The 22,507-nt window shown below is 31.3% G+C and overlaps 2 protein-coding genes across 3 annotated transcripts; both read right to left on the reverse strand.

Moving 5' to 3' along the window:
• Positions 1-991: 991 nt before the first annotated feature.
• On the reverse strand, positions 992-5,058 carry LOC100250050 (IQ domain-containing protein IQM2). 2 transcript variants are annotated; one of them, XM_010653072.3, is made up of 9 exons: positions 4,580-5,058; positions 3,364-3,868; positions 3,157-3,271; positions 3,006-3,071; positions 2,827-2,915; positions 2,633-2,720; positions 2,294-2,533; positions 2,098-2,199; positions 992-2,006 (listed from the first exon to the last, which is right to left on the reverse strand). In XM_010653072.3, exons 2-9 carry the CDS (start codon positions 3,840-3,842, stop codon positions 1,173-1,175), a joined length of 2,013 nt encoding a protein of 670 aa, XP_010651374.1. In that variant the 5' UTR covers positions 3,843-3,868; positions 4,580-5,058; the 3' UTR covers positions 992-1,172. The 2 variants fall into 2 exon arrangements, with proteins under 2 accessions (XP_010651374.1, XP_010651372.1); XM_010653070.3 differs by having other exon boundaries at positions 2,827-3,071.
• Positions 5,059-17,172: 12,114 nt separating this feature from the next.
• LOC100258782 (transcription initiation factor TFIID subunit 7) lies at positions 17,173-21,404 on the reverse strand. Its single transcript, XM_059737320.1, has 5 exons — positions 21,050-21,404; positions 19,373-19,506; positions 19,169-19,288; positions 18,061-18,132; positions 17,173-17,596 (listed from the first exon to the last, which is right to left on the reverse strand). The coding sequence occupies exons 1-5, from the start codon at positions 21,189-21,191 to the stop codon at positions 17,435-17,437; spliced, it is 630 nt and encodes a 209-aa protein (XP_059593303.1). The 5' UTR covers positions 21,192-21,404; the 3' UTR covers positions 17,173-17,434.
• Between the last annotated feature and the right edge of the window lie 1,103 nt (positions 21,405-22,507).

Here is a 22,507-nt window from a genome sequence, read left to right on the forward strand (position 1 = left end):
TGAGATATGAGATATCACAGCTAGTGCTTGATCTGATACCCCATTCTGCAATACATTGAAGCTTGGATTCTGATTATTATATTGTCTGTACTTCTGTGGATCAAACACAACTGTTATACAGAGATGCTATAATGTGCATATTATATTAATATGCTGTTAGTGCATGATCTGACACCACAACAATATGCTGCATTTTATCTGCCATGCCTTGTAACTTGGTTTCTGATATCTTGTCTGTACTTCTGTTGATCATATGTCTTGGATCTTCAAAACAGGACAGTTTCATCAATCAGTAGTAACAGAGTATTCTACTTGGTAGGTCCCAAAACTTTGAACTAACTTGGGTATACAGAGCTTAGAGTCTTAGTTGAAAACTACTTGAATATGATCTTAAAAGTGGTAACTTCAGCCTTGAGGATTAGAAGAAGACCTAGTCCAATTTATTATTGGATTAGGTGATGCCTGGGTTTTATCCATCCATATAAACTTGGATCTTACATTAGTAAATCAGGAAACAAATTAAGAAAGACTAACCCCTAAACCATGACGTGTCTTACAAGTATCATAACTTCTTTGGATTAACTACGCGTCTTCAATATGGATTACTCGGTTTAAGCTTTGCCCATCACTTTCAGAGGATTGTACCTAGAAACAAAACTCGTGGTAGCAGTTGACGCCGAGGTGGCAGTCAACACTATCAACCAACAGACTTGAACGATGGTGGTTAGGAAGATGAATCGGACACGAGCTCCCCCCCTATCACTTTCAGAGGATTCAACCAAGAAAAATCAAACTGATCTTGTACCAGTTGACGCCAGAGGAATCTGTTAGGAAGATGAATCAGCAGGTTATTCCCAGATTAGGTAAGTTCACCCAGATGCCCAGTTGGTAGGTTCAGAGTCAACTTCAATACCTAACAGTCAAGATTTACCATTCCAACGAGGGGAAGAGCATCTGGAAAACACAGCAAATAATTCCAGGAAAATGGAGGTAGTCTGAATGGAGATCTTCTTTTGTATTGTAAGGGTGTTAAAACCCAAGAAATTTTACAAGTTTTTCATCTCATATTGTACAAGATGAACGAAACAGAAACTGTGTACATGATTCAAATACAAAAGAATGGTAAAAGAATTCCTATCTTGTCTTTCCTATTCACAAAAGAATAGATGAAATCAGGAATATATCTGCCTACAGGGGAAAATGGTAGATCTATCACTACCTCGTGACAATGGAGAAAACGGTGTTTTAGAATGATGAATGCTTCTGTGAGGCAAAACCCCTTTTTCAAAAACAGGGGAACTTGCAGGGGGCGGTGTCCCACTGCTGTAACTGATGGGTGTTGACACCTTTGGGGGGTTCAGCTCAATTGAGCTTCTGGGGGAGAACTCTGATCTACAATGGCCGGCACTTCTTGGAGACAAGTTGACATGCTCCAGAGCCCGGACCTGGAGCTTTGAGGGATGGTCCCTCACACAGCTTATTCGGGGTCCAGCTCCTGTTGTCCATTTGCAAGACAACTGCCTCCCCAATTGATACAATTCCATTCCCTTCTGTGAATTGATCCTCCGGAGAATTGATTCCTTTGGAGTGGCTTTGATATCATGTTCCTCTTCTTCTTCAACAAGGCTCCTCTTTGGGGGCATGTAGTCCTGTTCTACAGTGGTCTCCTCTTCCTCTGACTCGTAACCACCCAGAGGAGACTCTGCAGAGTCATTGCCACAACCTGGTCCAGCAGCCAGATTTCCATTCTCTGATCTCTGAAACAATTCACCCCTTTTTGGTATCTTAATATTAGTCAAACTTTTACCAAGACTGGATGATCGCCATGACTTTGGCATTTCTGACACAGCAGCAGGCTCTGCTTCTGCTAATCCAATCTTCTCTTGATTCAAGTTCTCTTCAGTGCCCTTCGCCTTGTCAGTCAAGTCTTCTTCGGAAGACAGGCTTCTAAGGCAAACACTGCTTTGTTTTACAAGCTCCTCATCTTCTCCATCCGCAGGACTCATCTGAATATAAAAAACAATGAGTTCCATCAGTATCTTCTCTTGTGAAGAGATTCTACAGAATTAGAAATGGATATAAGTCTGATTCTTTTACCTTAACATCTGTGAGATCCACATTGTTCTCTTTGAGGAAAGAAACAAAATCTTGAAAATTTTCTTCTGTTGGCCGGTAATGTCCACTGTGAGGCCAAACTGCCTGGCAAAGAACAGCAAAAAAGACAAAGTTAAGAATATGACGATTTCTGAAGACGAGCAAGTAAGTAAATTGGAATTGTGGTTGGCGGTTATACCTTTAGAATGCCGTTTTCAACTACTAATCTCCCAGCAGCCGATGTGGCTCCTCCAGCCAAGAAGCTGGAGTGCTGAAATGTGCCTTTCTTCTTCTTCCCAACATACAAGGTCTTAGATGTGCTGAGCACAAAAATCCACTTAGCATCCTTGGATTCTCCGGTGGTGTCCAGGAGCTCCCCGGTTTGTTTGTAGAAGAGCTTCCCGCCCTCTACTACAACTTCATAAGTTTTCCTTTCCATCTGCAGGAAAAACCAAAATCATCAGTTAGAAACAACATTCTCATTGAACAGAAAACCTAATCTAATGGTTGATATAAGAGGGGGCAAAATGAGGCTCACCGGTCCAAGATACTTGATGCACTGCTGCTGGAGTTTAGATCGCGGGCATTTTTCTATGTTCACCTCTCTCCCTTCTCCTATATCCAGCCTGCATTTCCAAACCCGGCATGATTAATTATCAGAATCTGAATCATTAATCTTAAGCATCAAAAGTTTTAGTAGAAAAGTAACAGGTTTCTTTCTTAGAACATTACCAGTAGAAGAAGGGTTCTCTGCTTTGACAATGAAGCCATTGAACATAGTAGAAATGAAGATTGTGTCCATACCGATGTCTCGGATCAATCTGTTCCACAAAAAATAGAGAAACAGAATCAACAACAGCCCAAAAAAATCTGAAGAAAAGGAAAAATTTATTGAAATACAATATGCTTACCGCCTCAAGCCAGTGCTGCAACGCAAGTTTCTGAGCTCGATCACTCTTAGATAAACCCTTTCCAACCTGCAACATCAGAGAAATACTTAAATTCTAGACTTGAATGGGAAAAAAAATTGCAGAACAATCCATCAAGCTGTTAGAAGTTTACCTTGGCTGCTCTTGTTCTTGCTCTTGACCACCGAGAAATGGCAGACTCATGCTTCTCAATTTCAAAGAATGAGATAGAACTATGCTTGAGCTCGGCGAAATCTAAGAGTTGCCACCTGTAATGAGTTCAAGTTTTAACTTAGAACACGATAAAAACTCATCAAAGGTATGAAGACAATAGAAGAACAAGATTTACATAAAAACTAACCAGTTCTGCACAATGAGAACTGCACAATCTGCCAGCTTTCTTCTAGTCCGAAAGCTTTTATAAACTTTCTGCAACTTTAGGGCGGCCTCATGTTTGGGGTGGCTGGAATCTGAAAGAGGTGATCGAGGGATCATCTCTGTAGTAATATCCGATCTCGATGAATAATTATCAACTTGATTTTGCTCAGTACTGGCTGATCTGGTGATCATACTCTTCTCCTTGTCTAATGAAGGAGCCTTGATTAAGACCTTTGTCTCCAATTCTCCCCTTTCAAAGCTCACGGACCCTTCTAATATCATCTTTCCAGACCCCAGGGATCTCATTATCGTCGGTTCGGAGTTTCGACCATTGAAACTGACGGATCTTTTTGCTGTTTTCACTTCATTGTCTCCAAAACTGATGGATTTCACTACAACTGATTCCAGGCCAGTTTCCAAGTCGTTGGATTCAGAGAATGGGCAGGAAAAAGAGATTCCCATTCAAACAAATAACAGAGTCCCAATTCCTGTTGACAGAAACCAATACATTGAATTAGTCTATATGATCAATGCCATCGAAACCATTGAAGCAAGCCAAGAACCATAAGGAGTTTCAGATAATGAGGGGTTGGATCAATTAGTGGAAACAAACCCATTAAAGAAAGAGCATGGATCTAAATTTTTCTAACATAAACTTTCATGAATGAAGAAAAGAAAGAACACCCATTTCATCAAACTAGCATTACAGAAATGATTCCAGATCAAACTGTTGCATAAAAACCCATGAGAGAGAAAGCATGGATATGAAAACCAATTTGCAGAGACCTAATATGGATCAAAAATCCAAAAAAAAAATAAAAAACGAAAATTCATTTCCAGTTGATGAGGATAAACACAGAAATCCAAGAACACCTTGTTCAACGCAAACAGCATTTTATATGTATTATAATAAGAAACACCCAAGAACCTATATTCAAGGAAAAAGATCAGACCAAATGTTGCAGACAAACCCATCAAGCAAAAAGCAGGAATCTCCAAAACCCATTTGCAGAAAACCAAAATTTCCATGAAAAACTGACCAAACCATCTTCATTTCCATCTGATCAAAACCAGCCCAGAAACACAAAAACACCCATTCCAACCAATATATACTAACAAAACCGCAAAAGAGCAATTACCATTTGCACAGAAGCAGACATAGACCCAAAAAAAAGGACATCAAAATTTGTGCTGTTTACCTCAATGAACAGAGAATTTTCCAATCAACCAAACAAAATGATAAGACACGAATCGTAGGGTTTGTTAATGGATAATGGCGAATAGCATCTCCCTTTCTATCACACCTTTCTTACACTTTTCATACCAAAAAACTTTATATAATGAGACATCTGTAGCCTCTCCTAGGACTGATATATATATACATAGAGGAGAGAGAGAAAGTGGTTTGAGGAGGAAGAGAAAGCGAGTTCTGGAGAGAGACACTAGAGAGAGAAAGAGTAGAAGTCCAACCACGTGGGGTGGACTATGGAGAAAGGTATTCGTTTTACACGCACTGTAACTTGGGGAAAGCCATCACGACTCATGACCATGCATTAATTCATCACCTTCAAGCACTCACCCACACGCCTTTCTTCCATTTTCACTTTGTGGTGGGGTTGTCAATTGTACCCAAAATGGTAACACCATCGCTATGATGGCATGCATTGACACAAAGGTGAATCGCGCTCAAAGGTGAATATGATGCTACAAAAACTCGAGCATGTTATAGGATAATTCAGAGAATTAATAATCATTACTTTTACCTTTCGAACCCCATAAATTTTTTGCCTCCTAGAGAGTATGGACTTGAAGTTGAAATTTGTCAGTGTTTGTGAAATAAACAATTCTTAAAATAATCCATATTTAATGGCATTTTCTTTGGTTATTTTTACTAATTATGGGATGGGTTGATGGTTAACCTTCTTTCACTTTTTTATTGTTTGTGAGGTTAAAATATAGTTAAGAAAGTAGGGTTTGTTTTGCCGTAAGTAATTACGTTCATAGAGTCGATATATCGTATGAAATACGTTTTTTATATCATTCAATAGTTTAGATTTTGTCATATATTTTGAAGGTTCTGGTAAACATAAGTTAACCTTTTTCACTCCTATTATGTTTTTTTTTTATATTTTAATTTTAATAATAGAATAATTATCTAATTATATTTTTTAATAAATATGTCTTGATGATAAGCATCATACAAGTGTGAGATGGGTAGGTGAGACACAACAAATTCAATTATTATTAGTATTATTATTTTTCATGACATAATCACTTTCGTCAAGTATCAATTTCTTGGAAATGGTATAGAAAAACCCTAGTAAAAGTCACGGCACTTGAATGTATCTTTGTCTTTGTCTTTCTCATTTACATGAATAAAGTGAAATTGACTGGTTCACCTTCCCTCACTTCCATTCCAAGTGTGCCCTCCAAGGAAGTTGGTCAAGTTGTTCCTTCTCTTGCAAGTTTTCTTGAGTTAATCCTAATCCACTCCAATCACACAGTGAGAAAACCCCAAGATGATGTACTTGCATACATAAGTCCTTCGGGTGAATTCATGGTGGTCCAAATTTTGATTTGAAAAATATCTTTCCATGGAATATTCAATATTAGGGGTTTGGTCTTGAGTCAATGAAGCTTCCATGCATTCTTCAGGGTGGCCCCTTGGTTGACTTGGGCGATATTGATGATGGGTTAACAACGACAAAGGATCCCTAAATGTGTAGGGCCTCCCTACAATTTTAAGGGCAAAAAAAAATGAAGCATTCAAGCTTGTGGTGGGACTATTATATTCAAATCTTACCTGGCCAAGAAAATATTCTTTAATTCAAGTGTGTTTGAATATTTTTGGTGTAGGGGTGAGTGTATGGAAAGCTACGTAAAACCTGTGTTTGATTAAATATAAGGAGGATCACGTACTCTGTTTTATTGGTCGGACCAATGTTTTTCAACTACTAACGTCGAGAGTCGATGGTCGTGAAGGTTCAAATCTAGCTGGCAAAGCGTGGCTAAAGATGCCAATAGCATGCTTTAAATAAATAGGCTAAGTTGGTTTTTGATGCCTAATTAGTTGACCTAATTTCACTACATCTTTGTTTTTTTCTCTTTAAAATGTATATATATATATATATTAATTTGTGTAGCTTGGATTTAATTTTAATTATCTCATCTAAAAATCAATTAGTATTATATGATGACAAAATTGTTTTTTTTTTTTTTTAAGTTAAAAATTTGATGATCTTTAACTCGATACTATTTCTAAAATACAATTTTTAATAACCTTGTTGCATTTGAAAATAAATTTGTATTATACGAGAAAAATTAAACTTTTTGTATTATTTAATATCATATCAACTTGTTTTAAGATACAACTTTCTAATAACTTAGGAGATGTTTGGTAATCTAACAGTTCTAAAAAATAGTTTTTGAAAACTATTTTATGATATTTTATAAAATAAAAATTTATTTTAAGAAATAAAATATTTTTAATTTTTTTTTAATTTTTTAAAAATAAATTTTAAAATATTGTTTAAAAATTAAGTTTATATGTAATGTTTTATTTTTAATCATTTTACATGTTTATATAATTATTTTTTTAAATAACCATAAAAGAAGTAAAAATAATATAAAACAATTAAAAGTTATTTTTTAAAAATAATTAAAAGTTGTTATTTAAAAACGGTGTTTTTTGTTTTTAAAAATAAAAAACAAAATATAGTTTTCTAGTTATCAAATACATTTCTTATCTTTTTACTTTAAAAAAATAGAAAAATTTTATTGAAAATAATTATCCTTAAAAATCTTTATATATATATATATATATATATATATATATATAATATAAACAATAGTGACGTGGTGCACATGATTTTGACTGCGTGTGAAAGGTGTGTCATCTACAAGCCCTTTACACCCCAAAAAAACCATAATAAATTTGCCAAGTGTGGATTCAATTAGTAAACAACACCCACGCTTGCCAAAAATAAAGATTTTTGTGTGGGAAAGTGGTATACGTGGAAATTAAGCATACACATTACTTTACCCAAAATGTTGATACTGCAATAAAGGCATCTCCACTCGCAATTCAAAGATAGGCTACGCGGAGACTCGAAAAGGTCACTGTCCCTTTATGACTAGTGACCACTTCAAATCTAGGGTTTTTTCTTTTCTTTTTATTATTATTATTTTTTTTTTATGTGTGTTTCAGTATCAAAAGTCATGATGTGACTTAGAAATTTGAAAATTTTGAATTTTGATTCGTTAATATAAAAGTATATGATAAAAAAAAGGTCAAAATTTTTAAATTAATATTATCTTTATTTATTTAAAAATAATTTAAAATGTATATATTTTTAGTGAGTCATCTAATTATTTCTTAAAATGCTCATTTGACTTGTTATATATATATATATATATATATATATATTTTGTGTGTTTTAGTATCAAAAGTCATGATGTGAATGAGAAATTTGGGAAAATTGGATTTTGATTCTCTAATATAAAAGTATATGAAAAAAAACCTCAAAAATTTTAAATTAATATTATTTTTATTTATTTAAAAATAATTTAAAATGTATGCACTTTTTAATAAGTCATTTAATTATTCTCTAAAATGTCAATTTTATTTGTTATATCATTTACAACTCCTTTAAATGTTTTTATTCCTTTCAGATTTATTATTATTATTATTTATTATTTGAGATTTTTTTCTCACTATTTTTAATGTCTACATTCTTCAAACTACCTCATTTTTGTTATGGGATGTTTGTCATGAAAAAAATAAATCTGAACTTTTCTTAAAAGGTGTTTGTTTATGGGAGAAAAAAATCTCTAATAATGATAACAAATCTAAAAGGAATGAAAATATTTACGTGAAAGAGTTTAATTGTCAATTGATGTTGAAGATATGATAAGTAAAAATAGCATTTTAGAGAATAATTAGATGAATTATTAAAAAATATATGTATTTTAAATTATTTTTAAATAGATGAAGATAATACTGATTTAAAAAATTTTGAATTTTTTTTTATATATTTTTTTATTAATGAGTCAAAACTCACTTTTTATAGCCCTATAAATTTTCAAAGATGGGCTAGTCTAAAAAGTCATTGTCTTTTTATGACTAGTGACCACTTCAAATCTAGGGGTTTTTCTTTTCTTTTCTTTTTATTTTTTTTATGTGTGTTTTAGTATCAAAAGTTGTGACTTAGAAATTTGGAAAAATTGAATTTTGATTCATTGATATAAAAATATATGAAAAAAAACCTCAAAAATTTTAAACTAATATTATCTCTATTTATTTAAAAATAATTTAAATCATCTAATTATTCTCTAAAATGTTATTTTTACTTGTCATATCATTTATAATTAGACTCCTTTAAATATTTTCATTCCTTTTATATTTATTATTATTATTTTATTATTTAAATTTTATTATTATTATTTTTTTAATATCCACACTCTTCAAACTACCTCATTTTTGTTATGGGATGTTTGTCATGAAAAAAAAATAAATATGAATTTCTCTTAAAAGGTGTTTGTTTCCAGAGAGAAAAAAAAATCTCAAATAATAATAATAATAATAAATTTAAAAGGAAGGGAAATATTTATGTAAAATAGTTTAGTTGTCAATTGATGTTAATGACATGACAAGTGAAAAGAACATTTTAAGGAATAATTAGATGAATTATTAAAAAAACGTATGTATTTCAAATTATTTTTTAAATAGATGAAGATAATACTGATTTAAAATTTTTGGAATTTTTTTTTTCATATATTTTTGTACTAGTCACTCAAAACCCACTTTTTCCCTATAAATTTTCTTCTTAGCTTGACTTGTAATGAAATATTTATAGTAAAAACTAACTTGTGCATGGAAAATATATTTTATATTTTTACTCCCTAAGTTTATTCGAAGGTTATTATCGTTACGATATTCTTGATTAGGTCGTTGGTTTAATCTTATTTGATAATTTAAGTCATTTTTAACATATTAAGATCGAGGTAATTATACTTTACTTTGTAGTTTTCATCCATTATTTATTACATATAGAATTAGGTTCGATGTGTAATTATATGACTTAAAAATGGAAGGATAATCTTCATTTATGGTATGGTAGTGATTGATACAAAAATCGGACATGAATATGAGGTATATGCAATGTAAACAGACTAGCTGAAACAGTCAACGGATTTATGTCCAATTGTCACTCAAAAAAAAAAAAAAAAAAAACCAAATTGTTAGGTCAAGTTACATTTAGCACTTTATTCCAAAATTTATTATCTTTAATTATAATAATTTTAGGATTAAAAAGAGTAATATCTTGAAAAAATTTAAGTCAACCCTCTTGAATTCAACTTCACAACATGAAAGAAAATTATGCAAAGGACCAAATCTAAGAAAAGTTGCAAAGGTTAGGTATACATGCACCATTCATTGGACTAGACCTTCAAAATATTTATTCTTCAACTTTTATATTTTCTTCATTGGATTTACTAATAAAAAAAATAATTTTTTTATTTTTTCCATTCCAACATAATATTAGAATTCTATTTAATAGGAATTAAAATGAACTTATTATTGATAAATTTGATTTAATTATGTTAATTGATGTTAATAAATTACTTTTAATTTAGTAAAAAAAGTTAAATATTTTAATTTTTTCAATTTAATCGAAAAGTAAAAAACTTTTGTGAAATTATTTCCGAGTTAGAATAAATTGTCGGCATAAAATTTCTATAAATTCAACTTCTCATTAAATAGTAGGTAATAAATTGAGATAAAAAAAAAAAAAAAAAGCCAGATGGCAACAGAGAATTGGTCAAAAGATGGGCTGTAAAAAAATAAAACAAAATAGACTTTACACTTTTGGGAATGAGTCAAAAGGTTTGGCAGCCCCGTGAAACCTAGTCTCCACGGCACCCCTTTTTCTCCTATCTGTGGAATATTTTATTTATTACATTATTTTAAAATTAAAAATTGAAAAGAAAATCAAAAGAAATCAGACAAGATACTGTCACGTACAACTGTCATTTCAGATCCCCATGCAATGGGTAGTACTCACCGTACAACCTGTTCTTTCTAATTAACACGTGGCAATAATTATTGGCACACTTTTCGCTTTCGGTGTAGATGACGCACACTCGCACCTAACCCCTCCGACAGACAACCACAGCCCAGTCTCCGCCGCTCTTTAAAACGATGTCGTTTTTTAGCAGACCAGCGAGAGTAACAGCAAAAACGTAGGTGGGGGAGACGGTGAGCGAATCGGATAACGACAGCTGTAAATTTCGCAGTGAAAACGCGGTTACAGGGTACGCCACCGACGGTATCCAGAGCAGTGGATTAACACGTGGCGGAAAGATAGTGGTGGATGGAGGGAAAAAGTCAGTGGTATCTTCACAAAGGTCAGCGTCGATTATTTTAACGTGTGTGAGTGTGGGTTGGATTCTTATGCCATCCACTCTGCAATAAAAGCGGGGGGCTGCCCCTTATGTTTGGGTGGATGGTTTTGCAGTACCAAACCCTAATTAGTTGGATCTGAAAGAAAAGAAAAAAATGTCAAATTTTGTATTTTTTTTGGAAAAATTAGCTAATATGGGAATATCTTATAATCCATATTTATAAACATTGGTGTCTCTTGACTTGGGAGTGTTAAAAGTGCTTATAAAAGTGTTTTTATGGGAAAAAAAACAAAAAAGAGATATTTATCACGTGTTTGATAATTATTTTTTAAAATTATTTTAAAAAATAGTTTTTATTTTTATTTTTATAGAATAAAGGTTTGTTTTAAAATCTAAAATGATTTTAATTTATTTTTAAATATATTTTAAAAATAATTTTTATATCTAATATTTTATTTTTAATCGTTCTACAAATTTATATTATTATTTCTTAAAACAAACCTTAAAAATAAAAAACAACTAAAAATATAAAACAATTTTTCATTGTCAAATATGTTTTCTGTATTTTTTGTTTTAAATAATAGAAAATTATTCTAAAAAATAATTTTCAAATAAACCCTTAGTAAAATTTTAAGAATACTTTTAAAAAATTGAAAAATTATTTATACTATTTTTTGACGAGGCACTTGATAAATGATTGTTTCAGAAAAATATGCTTGAAAATTATTTTTAAAAATAGCTTTTATTTTTCAAAAATTAATTTTCTATTTTAAAAGACATATTTAATAATTATTTATTGAAAATAAATTTTGAAAACTTGTTCCAACCATATATTATCTATTAGAATAAATTTGAGAATTCTTTTAAATTAATTAAAAAATATTTGAAAATATGGAGAATATTAAAAAAAAGAAGTATTTTTTCATATTTGAGTTTTCAAATAGAATCAATAATTGAGAACCGTTTTTAAATATTGTTCTAAAAAATTGTTTTTTAATTGCTATTTTTGAAAACATTATCAGTCAAATCCAAATATTTTTTTTGGGATAAAAGTGATCATGATTACTTTAGCTATAAATAATGCTCATAAAAGTGCCCATAACTTTAGCCTTTTTAGGACTTTTCTCAATAGTACGGTAATTTAAAAAAGTTATGCTTAAATTATTGTAGTAGAAGAAGTTATTACAAATATATGGTAGTTTTTGCCACATAGGAGAGAGGGTGAACGGATAATTTTTTTTAAAAATCAAAATCATTCTTTTCAAACAAAGGGAACTCGTCTTTTGAAGAGACGAGTTCCATGAATATATATATATATAATATTTTGTTTAAGAAATTCCCAAATTTTAAAAATATATATTTTTTATTTAAAAAAAAAAAAGCAATTCTTCAAGGGAACTCGTCTCTTGACATAGAAAAAAAAATATTTTTTTTTTAATTTCCAAATTAAAAAAAAAAAAAAAGAATTTCCACTTGAAAATTCACCCAAAAAGTCTTGGCACTCCCATCTTGAAATTTTCTGTTTATTTGGAACCACAACAATGTTTAAATTGCCCTTTCAATTCTGTCATTTTCGACAATGGGTTTTGGACCTCTAACACCTGACACATCTACATGCTTAAAATCAGCGTTTGAGTGTGGACAAAAAATTATGAAAGGGAACTCGTCTCTTCAAGAGACGAGTTCCCATGAAAAAAAAAATAATTTTTTTTTTTTAAAAAAAAATATATATATATATATATATTTTAAAAGTTCCCAAATAAAAAAAAAAAAAAAGGAATTTCCTCAAGGGACTCATTGAAATTTTTTTTTAAATATATATATACATATATATTTTAAAAAATTCTCAAATTAAAAAAAAAAAAAAAGAATTTCCTCCCATGGAAAAAAAAAAAATATTTTTTTAAATATATATATTTTTTTTAAAAAAATATTTTTTTCCCATGGGAACTCGTATCTTGAAGAGACGAGTTCCCTTGAAGAAATTCCTTTTTTTTATATATATATATATTTGAGAATTTTTTTTTTAAAAAATATTTTTTTTCATGGGAACTCGTCTCTCCTTTTTTTTTTTTTTTTTTTAATTTGGGAATTTTAAAAAATATATATATATTTTTTAAAAATAAAATAAAATTTCCATGAAGAGACGAGTTCCCTTGAGGAAATTCTTTATTTATTTTTTTATTTTATTTTAATTTGGGAATTTTTTTTTAAAAATATATATATTTTTAAAAAATAAAATTTTTTCCCATAGGAACTCGTCTCTTGAAGAGACGAGTTCACCTATAAATTTTTTTTTTTTTTAATAATTTAGGAATTTTTTTAAATATATATATATATTTCATGGAACTCGTCTCTTCAAGAGACGAGTTCCCTTGAGTAAATGAGGAATTTTAAAAATATATATATATATATATATATATATATTTTTCATGGAACTCGTCTCTTCAAGAGACGAGTTCCCTTTGTTTGAAAAGAATGATTTTGGTTTTAAAAAAATTTATCCGTTCACCCTCTCTCCTCTCTCCTATCTGGCAAAAACTACCATATATTTGTAATAACTTCTTCTACTACAATAATTTAAGCATAACTTTTTTAAATTACCGTACTACCCAGAAAAGTCCGCCTTTTTATAGATAACAACTCTATGAAAAACACTTTTAGGGATATAGGTTAGTATTTTTAATATAAGTCAAAAAGGTGTTTTTCAAAATGGGTATTTCAAAAAATTGCAAACCCTAATCCAATTTTGATGATGCAACCCATCAAACCTAAGTTCTCAACCACCCAAATGCCAATTAAGCATACATATCCCAAAGACATTGAACCATGCACCACCCAAAGCCTCCAAGGAAAGTAAACTATAATACAATTGGGATTTGAGGGGCTCAATCATCCACACCACCCATCAACATCACCGCCCATTTTGCTACATACAATTGAGGGGCTTGAGCCACCATACATAAATGGAATTGCCAGCTACCATGGACCCCAATCCATTTATGAGAATAAATTTTAATTTTGTACAAAGGGCTTTCAGCTTTGTGATGTGGAGAATAGTGGGTTGTGGGTGGTGAGGAGTGTTAGGCACATTGACCTTTGAACCCCTAGTGAAGTCTTGGTTTGAACCTAGTGAGAAAACTTGTGTTTTGATGTGAAAAAAATGTTTGTTGAATTCCATTTTTAAGTCAAATTTGCCCTAAAAATATAAATTAAAAATATACTAGGGTTTTTAATTAATTTTTGGAATGTTCAAAATTCTTGATAAATTTATTATTGTAAGTCTTCAAAAATTGTCTTACTTTTATAAAAACTCTTAGAACGAAATATAAGAAGTCATTTTCAACTGAAATATCATATATTTCATATTCTAATATCTTATTTCCTATTGAAGCGGTATCTATTGAATTTTCGAAATAAGTCTTTGATGTATGTAATCAAATTTAGACTATTAAATAATAATATAAAAATTGAAATTGTGTTATAAAAAATAAAATTAAGATATAGAAAAAATAAGATGTAAGCATAAACAATCGAGGTGTAACACGTTTTCGTAAATTTTTTGTAGTAGTTGTTTGAGTCATTGACAAGGAATCAAAAAATATAATTTTTTTTTTTGGGAGAAAAACATTCATTATCTTTTCAGTGGAAGGTTTCCAAACTTGTGGAACAAGTTTTAGGGGCAAAGACCAATTGAGGTTGATTTTTTTTTTTCCATTTTCCTTTTCTTGGATTGGGATGCAAAATTTGTTGTCAAACATAGGACAAAAAGTGCAAGCTGGAAAGAGAGAAAGCAACTCTTAAAGGTGTGGAAGGAAAGTCAGCCCTTGTTTTCTTATTGGAAACCCTAGACTGCTTTGTATTTTACCTGTTCTTTGTTTGGGCTTTCATCATTCAATTCAACAAACACCATTTCCCTTTTTCCACATTTCCTAGTCACCCTCATCATTCTATTCCTGGCGGGCATTCATTATTCATTCAATTCCTCATAGACTAACACCACATTTTCTTACTAAACAAACTAGTGCAACTCTTCTCCTACACCATGAACCATGAAAATGTTTCATTTATAGCAGTCGGTGGAGATAATTTATGACCTAGATCCAAATTGTGTTTTTTTAGTATCATATTAATTGCTATTGTCGGAACCTATCCTGTTTGGACACATGTATAATAAGAATGTACTTGAAATTTGATCATAACATGAAAAATGTGATCAGAATATTGATATTCGAAACAAAAAATGAGATATGACTAAAAAAGATATCAAAGTAAGGGAAATATGATTAATACGTGACGATTGTGAAATGAGATTAAAAATTTGTTTAAGGTATAAAGCTTTGTTATAATATTTAATTTTTATCATGGAATGAGGTCAAAATTTAATTTTCTTAATTTTAAAAATAAATTATAATTAAAATGCTAAGGGGTAGCTCAGTTGATCTGAACTTAAGTTTGTTCCTTAATAGTTACCAGTTCGAGTCCCATTAGGGCCATTGGAAGTTTACCCAATCGTTAACTTTAGGGCCTCGTGGGATTAGTCGAGGCTAGCGTAAATTGACCATGACATCCATGATTATAAAAATAAATAAATAAATAAATTATAATTAATGAGATAGGCAAGAACCTCTATAATATTATAATCCTGCGTACCAATATTCCACATTGGAAAAAAAGTCAACCACACAACACCCCATTTGATGGGGTGAGTCACTTTCCAATATCAAAGCCCCATCATCCATGGGTTCCTGCTTCGCAGAAATCTTCCTTCAACCCATCCACCAAGTTGTTGACTCAATCTTCCTTGTTATAGGGTTATACTTATACTTATACCTACCACCGCTTTTGACCCCTTTTTTGTAACTCATAATTCACTACTTGTTGAAGGTCAAGGGATACTATTCTCAAATCCCATACTCTCCGTGTAGTGTACTTGTGTGTACAACTCAAACACCCTTCCTCACATGTGAGCCACGTGACACATGAGGAGGAACTAGAATTAGGGGCTCCCTAAAACATGTTTACCCAATGATTGAACCGACAACCGACTATGTTTTAAACTTTTGATTATATAATTGAATGTGGGTTTAAGAAAAACCCTAGCATATCATCATGCATATTCAAAAAAATCCCCAACAAATGGGTGGAGTAAGGCCTGATTCATGCACAAAGATAGGGTCAACACTCACACAATAAACCTACTTAGCAAGCTGGCATCTTCATGAAACCAGTAACCAGATCCCCAATTGGATATCGATGAATCATTTTTAAACTGCATTATTGAATGGAAGTAACGAAGGTAATCAGAAGCTTAAGTTGGTTGGTTTATGCATGCTCAAGATCGATGCAGACGTTGAGCTTCTGCATGTCTAATAAAAAAATTCATGATGTCCTACTCCAGGTCTTTAAAAAAAAAAAAAAAAAAACCCTTAAGACTTGTGTATGGTGGAGGCAGAGTCATGAGGTGTAGCTGCTTTCACACAGTTATCTAAATGGGGATTAAATAATGAGAACTGGTAGGGATGACCACATGGAGGACATTGCTGTGTTGAAGATAGGTTCCATAATTCTCCAGCATCAAAGCGGGAAAATAGCTGGATGTACTGCCTGTACTGACCTTCTCCATCAGTATCATATCCTATTTGCTTTACTTCAATAATAACAGAGAACATGACACTAGCAAGCTAAATGCATTGAATCCATGTCTGCTTCTACAGATTTTGGAGAGGCCCATCTCAGGCTCTAGCTCAAGCCCCACTCCATCACTGGTCGTTCTTAGGGAGGTACTTTAGTCTAGCTCCCGTCTATAGTCTTTGGGATTCCCTCCCCTTAGTCTCTATTTCTTTCCTTTGTTTCTGGTCTCTAATTTTATTGAGTTTAGTTTATTCTAGTTTCTAGTCAGTTGAGGTTGCTTTCCTTTGTTTCTGGTCTCTAAAGTATGATTTCTCCTTCAGTCATTCAAGGTTGAAGTCTCTCAGGACAGACCTAAACAATGGAAACTCAAGCCCAATGCTGCTTAAATGTGAAGCCCATGGACATGTTCCTGATTTGTTTCAAGGGAAAAAACCAAACATAGGGAAAAGAAGAATGCATAATAATCAGCATATCCAACAACTCAATTCTAGTTCACAAACAAAATTTTTTGGCAATGGGTGTTTTCATGATCTAGCAGTATAACCTAATAACCGTTTGATTGCTGAAAAATTATAATCAACATATAGTAGACAGTTATAATTATACGTGTCTCTAATTGCAATCTATTATACTATCCAAAGTTTCTCATCTGTTTTTATTTTTATTTTTTCTCTGTAACCAAACAGCATGTGAATGAAAAACAAGTTTCAAGGAGAGTACGGGCAAAAGCTGCAAAACACTTCCACACCACCACTAGGCATTGGAATGGATATATGCTACTCTTCATTTATGATTTCTTAAGAAATAAGTATGACAAAAGACGCCAATATAAACAAAACACAGAACCACCAAAAGCTGGAGGGAGCTAAAAACTAAACCCATACTAACTTGGAGCCTATTCAGCAAGCTAGTTAGCAATGGTTCCTGTCTTGGATTAACACCACATAAAAGATGAATACAAAAACTATGGTCGGTGATATACACATAGTTTAAACTCAGAATGAGGATTTGTAAAATTACATTGAATCATCAGACTCATCAGACTCACTTCTGTCAGGCTCCCCAGCATTGGCTCCAGCCTCAGGAACATCAGGTTTTGGTATGGGTGCTGGTGCAGATTTCTTGCTTGCATTACGAGCATGCTCGTCACCATCTTCCTCTTGTTCAGCTACTTCAACATGTGAACTACTTGGTCAAGGAAAAATGCAAATATACAAAATATGCAGCAGCACTCAATTCCACACTTCCCCCTCCATTCCATATTTTACCAATCAGAGGGTGTCACATCAAGGCAATAACAAATGGTTCAAGCATTCATAAGAAAGGGATAACTTTCTAATCCATTTCTAATTTTCACTGAGATGATGCACCATCGGCCTATGCCTTGAGGTGAGATCCCCTGGCTTGGTAATCCTACAATGTCGAAGATCAGGAAAAACATGAAAATGAATCAAATAGTATAGCAAATTTGTGATGATATTTATTCTTCACCCTATGTTTAATTCTTTGGATGCCAACAAAATCTCACTGCCATATTTCAAACAGTATCCCAATCAGCCATATGAATCTGAAACCCTTTACAAAGTTAAACTTTTTTTCTTTTTTTGTTAAGTAACAATAATGAAGTTAAAAGAACAAGGATATCCACATTCTCAGCTGTGCCACCAGCCATGATGTTTAATAAATCTCTCTCAACACGCCGCACAAGCTCAGGCTGCAACATGTAACAAAACCAGAACCAATATTAAGACCCAGACTATACAGAAGGAACAAACAGACACACAATCCCAAACCCCCACAACAAAAATGAAGAAAAAGGTGTCAAGAGAAAGGCTGTGTGCCTACATCCTATCTTATGTCAACTGACCATATACTTTACATTATTTAGCACTGATGACAAGTTATTTGAAGTCATGTGACTAGAATTTCTCTTATGTTTAACAATATTCATGATTAAAATATTTAAATTTTACAAATAATTTTTTTTTTATATTATGTTATTTAATATATGAAAATAATTTGTAAATATTATGATATATGAGATATGCATTTCTCATATCTTAATATGGGATTAACATATTCCATGTAGAAGGGATAAAAAAAAAAGATAGATAATATATCCCACCACTTATCTTATCCCATGTTTGGTTAAACATAGGATATGATAATTTATCCTATTCTATCATCAACCAAACATAGGATAGGATATAATATCCCCTCTCTTATCCTATCCTATGCTATATCTGGCCAACCAAACATGACCTAAGATAAGTAGTGGGATATATTATCCACCCTTTTTTTATCCCTTCTACATGGGATATGTTAATCTCATACTAAAATATGAGATATGCATATCTCATGTATCATAATATTTACAAATTATTTTCATATATTAAATAATATAATATAAAAAAAATTATTTGTAAAATGAAATGTTTTAATCATGAATATTGTTAAACATAAGAGAAATTTCATTTTTTAAAATAGAAAATATTGGAATGTGATATAATTTTTATTTTAAACATTGGAAATAATATATATTTCATATTATTTTTTATTTATTTCACAAATTAAATATAAACATAATATAAAATATGCTAATTTAGAATATTATGTCCTTAGGATATGCATATCCTATCCTATCCTACCAACCAAACATAGCCTTAAATGTGTCTCCTCGTAGTCCTATAGCATCAAGGAGAAAGTTTCACATCAATTAACAAAGTGAAAAAACAAGACACTAGTAATACATTTAGGTCTGGCTCCCGACGAAATCTTCGCTTTCGGGCATCCCTCATTGGAGGAGTGAGGCCATGTCGATACTCCACCACATCTGGAGCAGTATCACCTTCTTCTCGCACCATAATCATCTGTTATAACAACTTGCATTAGTAATGAAGCAATCACTTAACTGTAAAAAAAAAAAAGTCAAATAATGTCAAACAGCACTCTACTTGACCAATGTCAGCAGTTTTGATTAGCACACTATCGTCATAAGTTTTGTATGACTCCAGGACACAAGGAAGATCCAGAAGAGATGCAGGAAAATGGTCGTTGCCAATGACAAACGTGCCACTTCTCCCATCCTCTGCAACATAAGAAATTTCACAGTTTTTAAGTACACCAAACTTTTAGGCTAGACAACAAAAAATTGGTAAACATCTGACAATTATAAAAATAAAAAGATTACTTTTCTTCACCATTTGCTCTTCATGGTGGATTTTAAATTCTCCAACTTAAGATGCTACTTCTCTAATATATTTTCCTCAAAATCTCTTTTTCTTTCCTTATTGATAATGATAATGATCCTTTTTTTTTGTTGTTACGTGAAATTGAGCCAAAAACCTACCCCCTTTGCCAACTGAACCCTTCAGCCTTGAGCCAAGCCTCAAGTAATTTGCTTGAATAACTCATTATTAGGTATCAATTTCTGGTACTCAATTCTTTCAATTCAAATCTAAACATTCAGCAACATGGTGCTTTATTGTTTCTAATAATCGTGTTGGGAATTTAAATTATTCAGTGACCTAAATTTTTTTTGTGAATTCTTGTTTCTTTCTTTTTTTCCAACTTTCACAAGCTCCCATGAAGTCTTGCCAGACTTAGAAAATATTTCCTATTGGGTGCCTTCCTCAGCAATCACTTTACACACTTCTAGTTGCCATACCAACTAGTGTTTGCTTGAGACTTCCAAAAAGGCAATTGAGGGACCTAAAGTCCACAACCCTGACTGTTAGGGACATGATTCAAATCCAATCTATCCCAACCCCTTTCTTGAGTCCTTTCTGTTTCGATTTATACAACCTACAACTTATTCCAAGGGAAACCAAATTTCCCAGGTTGCATTTAGATTTGGGGATTTGGCAAGATGGATTCGACATTGATCCCCAAAGGTCAAATGTCTTAACTTGCAACTAAAAGTTGGAGAAAGGGACACCCTCCTATTAAAACATTTTGCATTTGAAACAACACCCTTCCCTGACCATTTCAAATCCACCAAGTAACCCAGCACAGATTTCAATGAAGTTTAAGAAGAAAAAATTGCAGTTACTAAACATCATTCCATCAATCTCAACATTCGGTTGACACCCACATCCCCACAAAACAAACACAAACCAAACGAAACCTAAACGAATGATTCAGCACTTCCTTTTCATCACTAAATTACCGAACTGTTCACCAGTCCTAGGTGTAAAACGTGTTTCCAATTTGGACCACTGCACCCGTAAAGAAAATTAGAAGAGCTTAGGCTTAAAAGCTCGCACATACCAACAGATTATTCGCTTCAAGGTTTACGAGATAGAAAAGAGAAATTTACAAACTTGGACCATGAATTTTCTTGGTTTGCATTCTCAACGTACTTTTCTTGCCTTTAATCGCCAAAGAATGGAACTTTCGCTCTCAAAAATAAGAAAATTACTTCAAAGATGCTAAGATTCAATGAAAAATATAGATTATCAAAGAAAAACACAATTATTGCTCAATTAAATGAAAATAAAGCAAAAAAAAAGACTCTTTAATTAGCATTTTGAAAGCAACTTTTCTCTCGGAATTATCCTGAAACAACGCAAATTTCACTTTTGGAAAGCACGAAAGTACTTCAAAAACGAAAAAATAGATCCCATTCTCACCAGAGAAAGACAAATCCAACGATTTATCCTCGGAAGAAGAAGAGTTTTCGTTCAACAGGCGCTCGATTCGCTCGGCAATAGAAGGCGGAACTCTGAGTATGAACTGTTCCTCCATGCCTAACGAATGATTTCTCAAAATCATGATCCGGCTCTTCTGATATGTACCGTTTGGCTGCCGATAAATGCTGGAAATCGAAAGAAAATTTATTCAAAGAAAAAAAAAAAACGAATACTGCCCTAAAATGCAGCTTCTCTTGAAAGATATGGTGTCGGCCCAACGGACCTCCCTCGGCCCAACTTGCCATTGTGTACTTGAGTCTAAGAGCCTGTTCGGGAAGTGAAGCTGATTTGGTAATGCATGAGTTGAATAAGACCCTGTAATATATTTTTTTATATCATAATTATAAAGTATCTATGATTTTATATACTAATTTTGTGATATTTCTAAATACTTTGAATCTGAATTTAATGATATCGTTTTATGTAAATTTTATAATATGATATAAATTTAATAATTTAAAGACTTCAACTTATTTAAGTGTTTAATAAACTAAGGTGGTGTTTGTTTTTTTGACTTTTTACTAAAAGCAATTTAGTTTTAGAATTTAGGTTGTTTGTTTTTCTACTTTTTCATGACTTATTATAAACTTTTTACTAAATAAAAAAAACCAAAATATGTAACTTTTTCTAAATAGAAAAAATAACATATTGGTTTTTTTTACTTTTTAATACTTAATAGAAATAAAATATTACAAAAACAAACAACCTAATATTTAACACTATTAAGCATTAAGGTTCTATTTATAATTAAGTAAAAAAACAAACACCACCTAACTTAATAACTTAATTTAATTTATTAAGTTAATTAAGAATGTTTGATAAAATAATTTAATAGTATGATTTAAAGTCAAAAATAATTTTAAGTAATGAATGAAAATAATTAATTAATTTTTAAATTTATGTTTTTATTTTATCTTTTTTTTCATCATTTATCCTAATTATTTTTACAATTTCTTTTATTACTTCATGACTTTTATTATTACTTGACATTAATTGATTTATGAGGAATATGTCATGATTTTAAATAAATTTGTAATTATTTAAATATTTTTTTAATAATCACAATATTTTTATAATTTTAAATTTTTTTAGTTTAGGTAGGATTCTAATAATTCTCTTATTTTTAATTATTTTAAAATTTTGAAATTTATATAAATATTTTTTTTTAAGTTTTAATGAAATATAAATTTAAAAATAATTTATATTAATTAAAAAAACTTTTAAATAATTTATTTTATTTTATTTTATTTTATTTTTGTTTTTTAAAATAGAAAACTATTTTTTATATTTCAACATTAAATTTAATTTAATTTCTAAAAACATGAAAAACTAAAATTAGAAAATAGTAAAATAAAAATAAATAAAAATAAAAATAATAAAAGGATAAATAAAAGGTAA

The sequence above is a fragment of the Vitis vinifera genome, chromosome 6, assembly GCF_030704535.1.
Source record: "Vitis vinifera cultivar Pinot Noir 40024 chromosome 6, ASM3070453v1".
NCBI classification, from domain to species: Eukaryota; Viridiplantae; Streptophyta; class Magnoliopsida; order Vitales; family Vitaceae; genus Vitis; species Vitis vinifera.

Excerpts from the sequence above, each read along its gene's own strand:
- LOC100258782 (XM_059737320.1), bottom strand. The coding sequence starts at position 21,191 with ATGATTTTGAGAAATCATTCGTTAGGCATGGAGGAACAGTTCATACTC. Across the intron at positions 19,289-19,372 it reads AAACTGCTGACATTGGTCAA|ATGATTATGGTGCGAGAAGA; the intron begins GTAGAGTGCTGT and ends TTGTTATAACAG. Across the intron at positions 18,133-19,168 it reads GTCGGGAGCCAGACCTAAAT|CCTGAGCTTGTGCGGCGTGT; the intron begins GTATTACTAGTG and ends TACATGTTGCAG.
- LOC100250050 (XM_010653070.3), bottom strand. The coding sequence starts at position 3,842 with ATGGGAATCTCTTTTTCCTGCCCATTCTCTGAATCCAACGACTTGGAA. Across the intron at positions 3,272-3,363 it reads GTTCTCATTGTGCAGAACTG|GTGGCAACTCTTAGATTTCG; the intron begins GTTAGTTTTTAT and ends AACTCATTACAG. Across the intron at positions 3,072-3,156 it reads CAAGAACAAGAGCAGCCAAG|GTTGGAAAGGGTTTATCTAA; the intron begins GTAAACTTCTAA and ends CTGATGTTGCAG.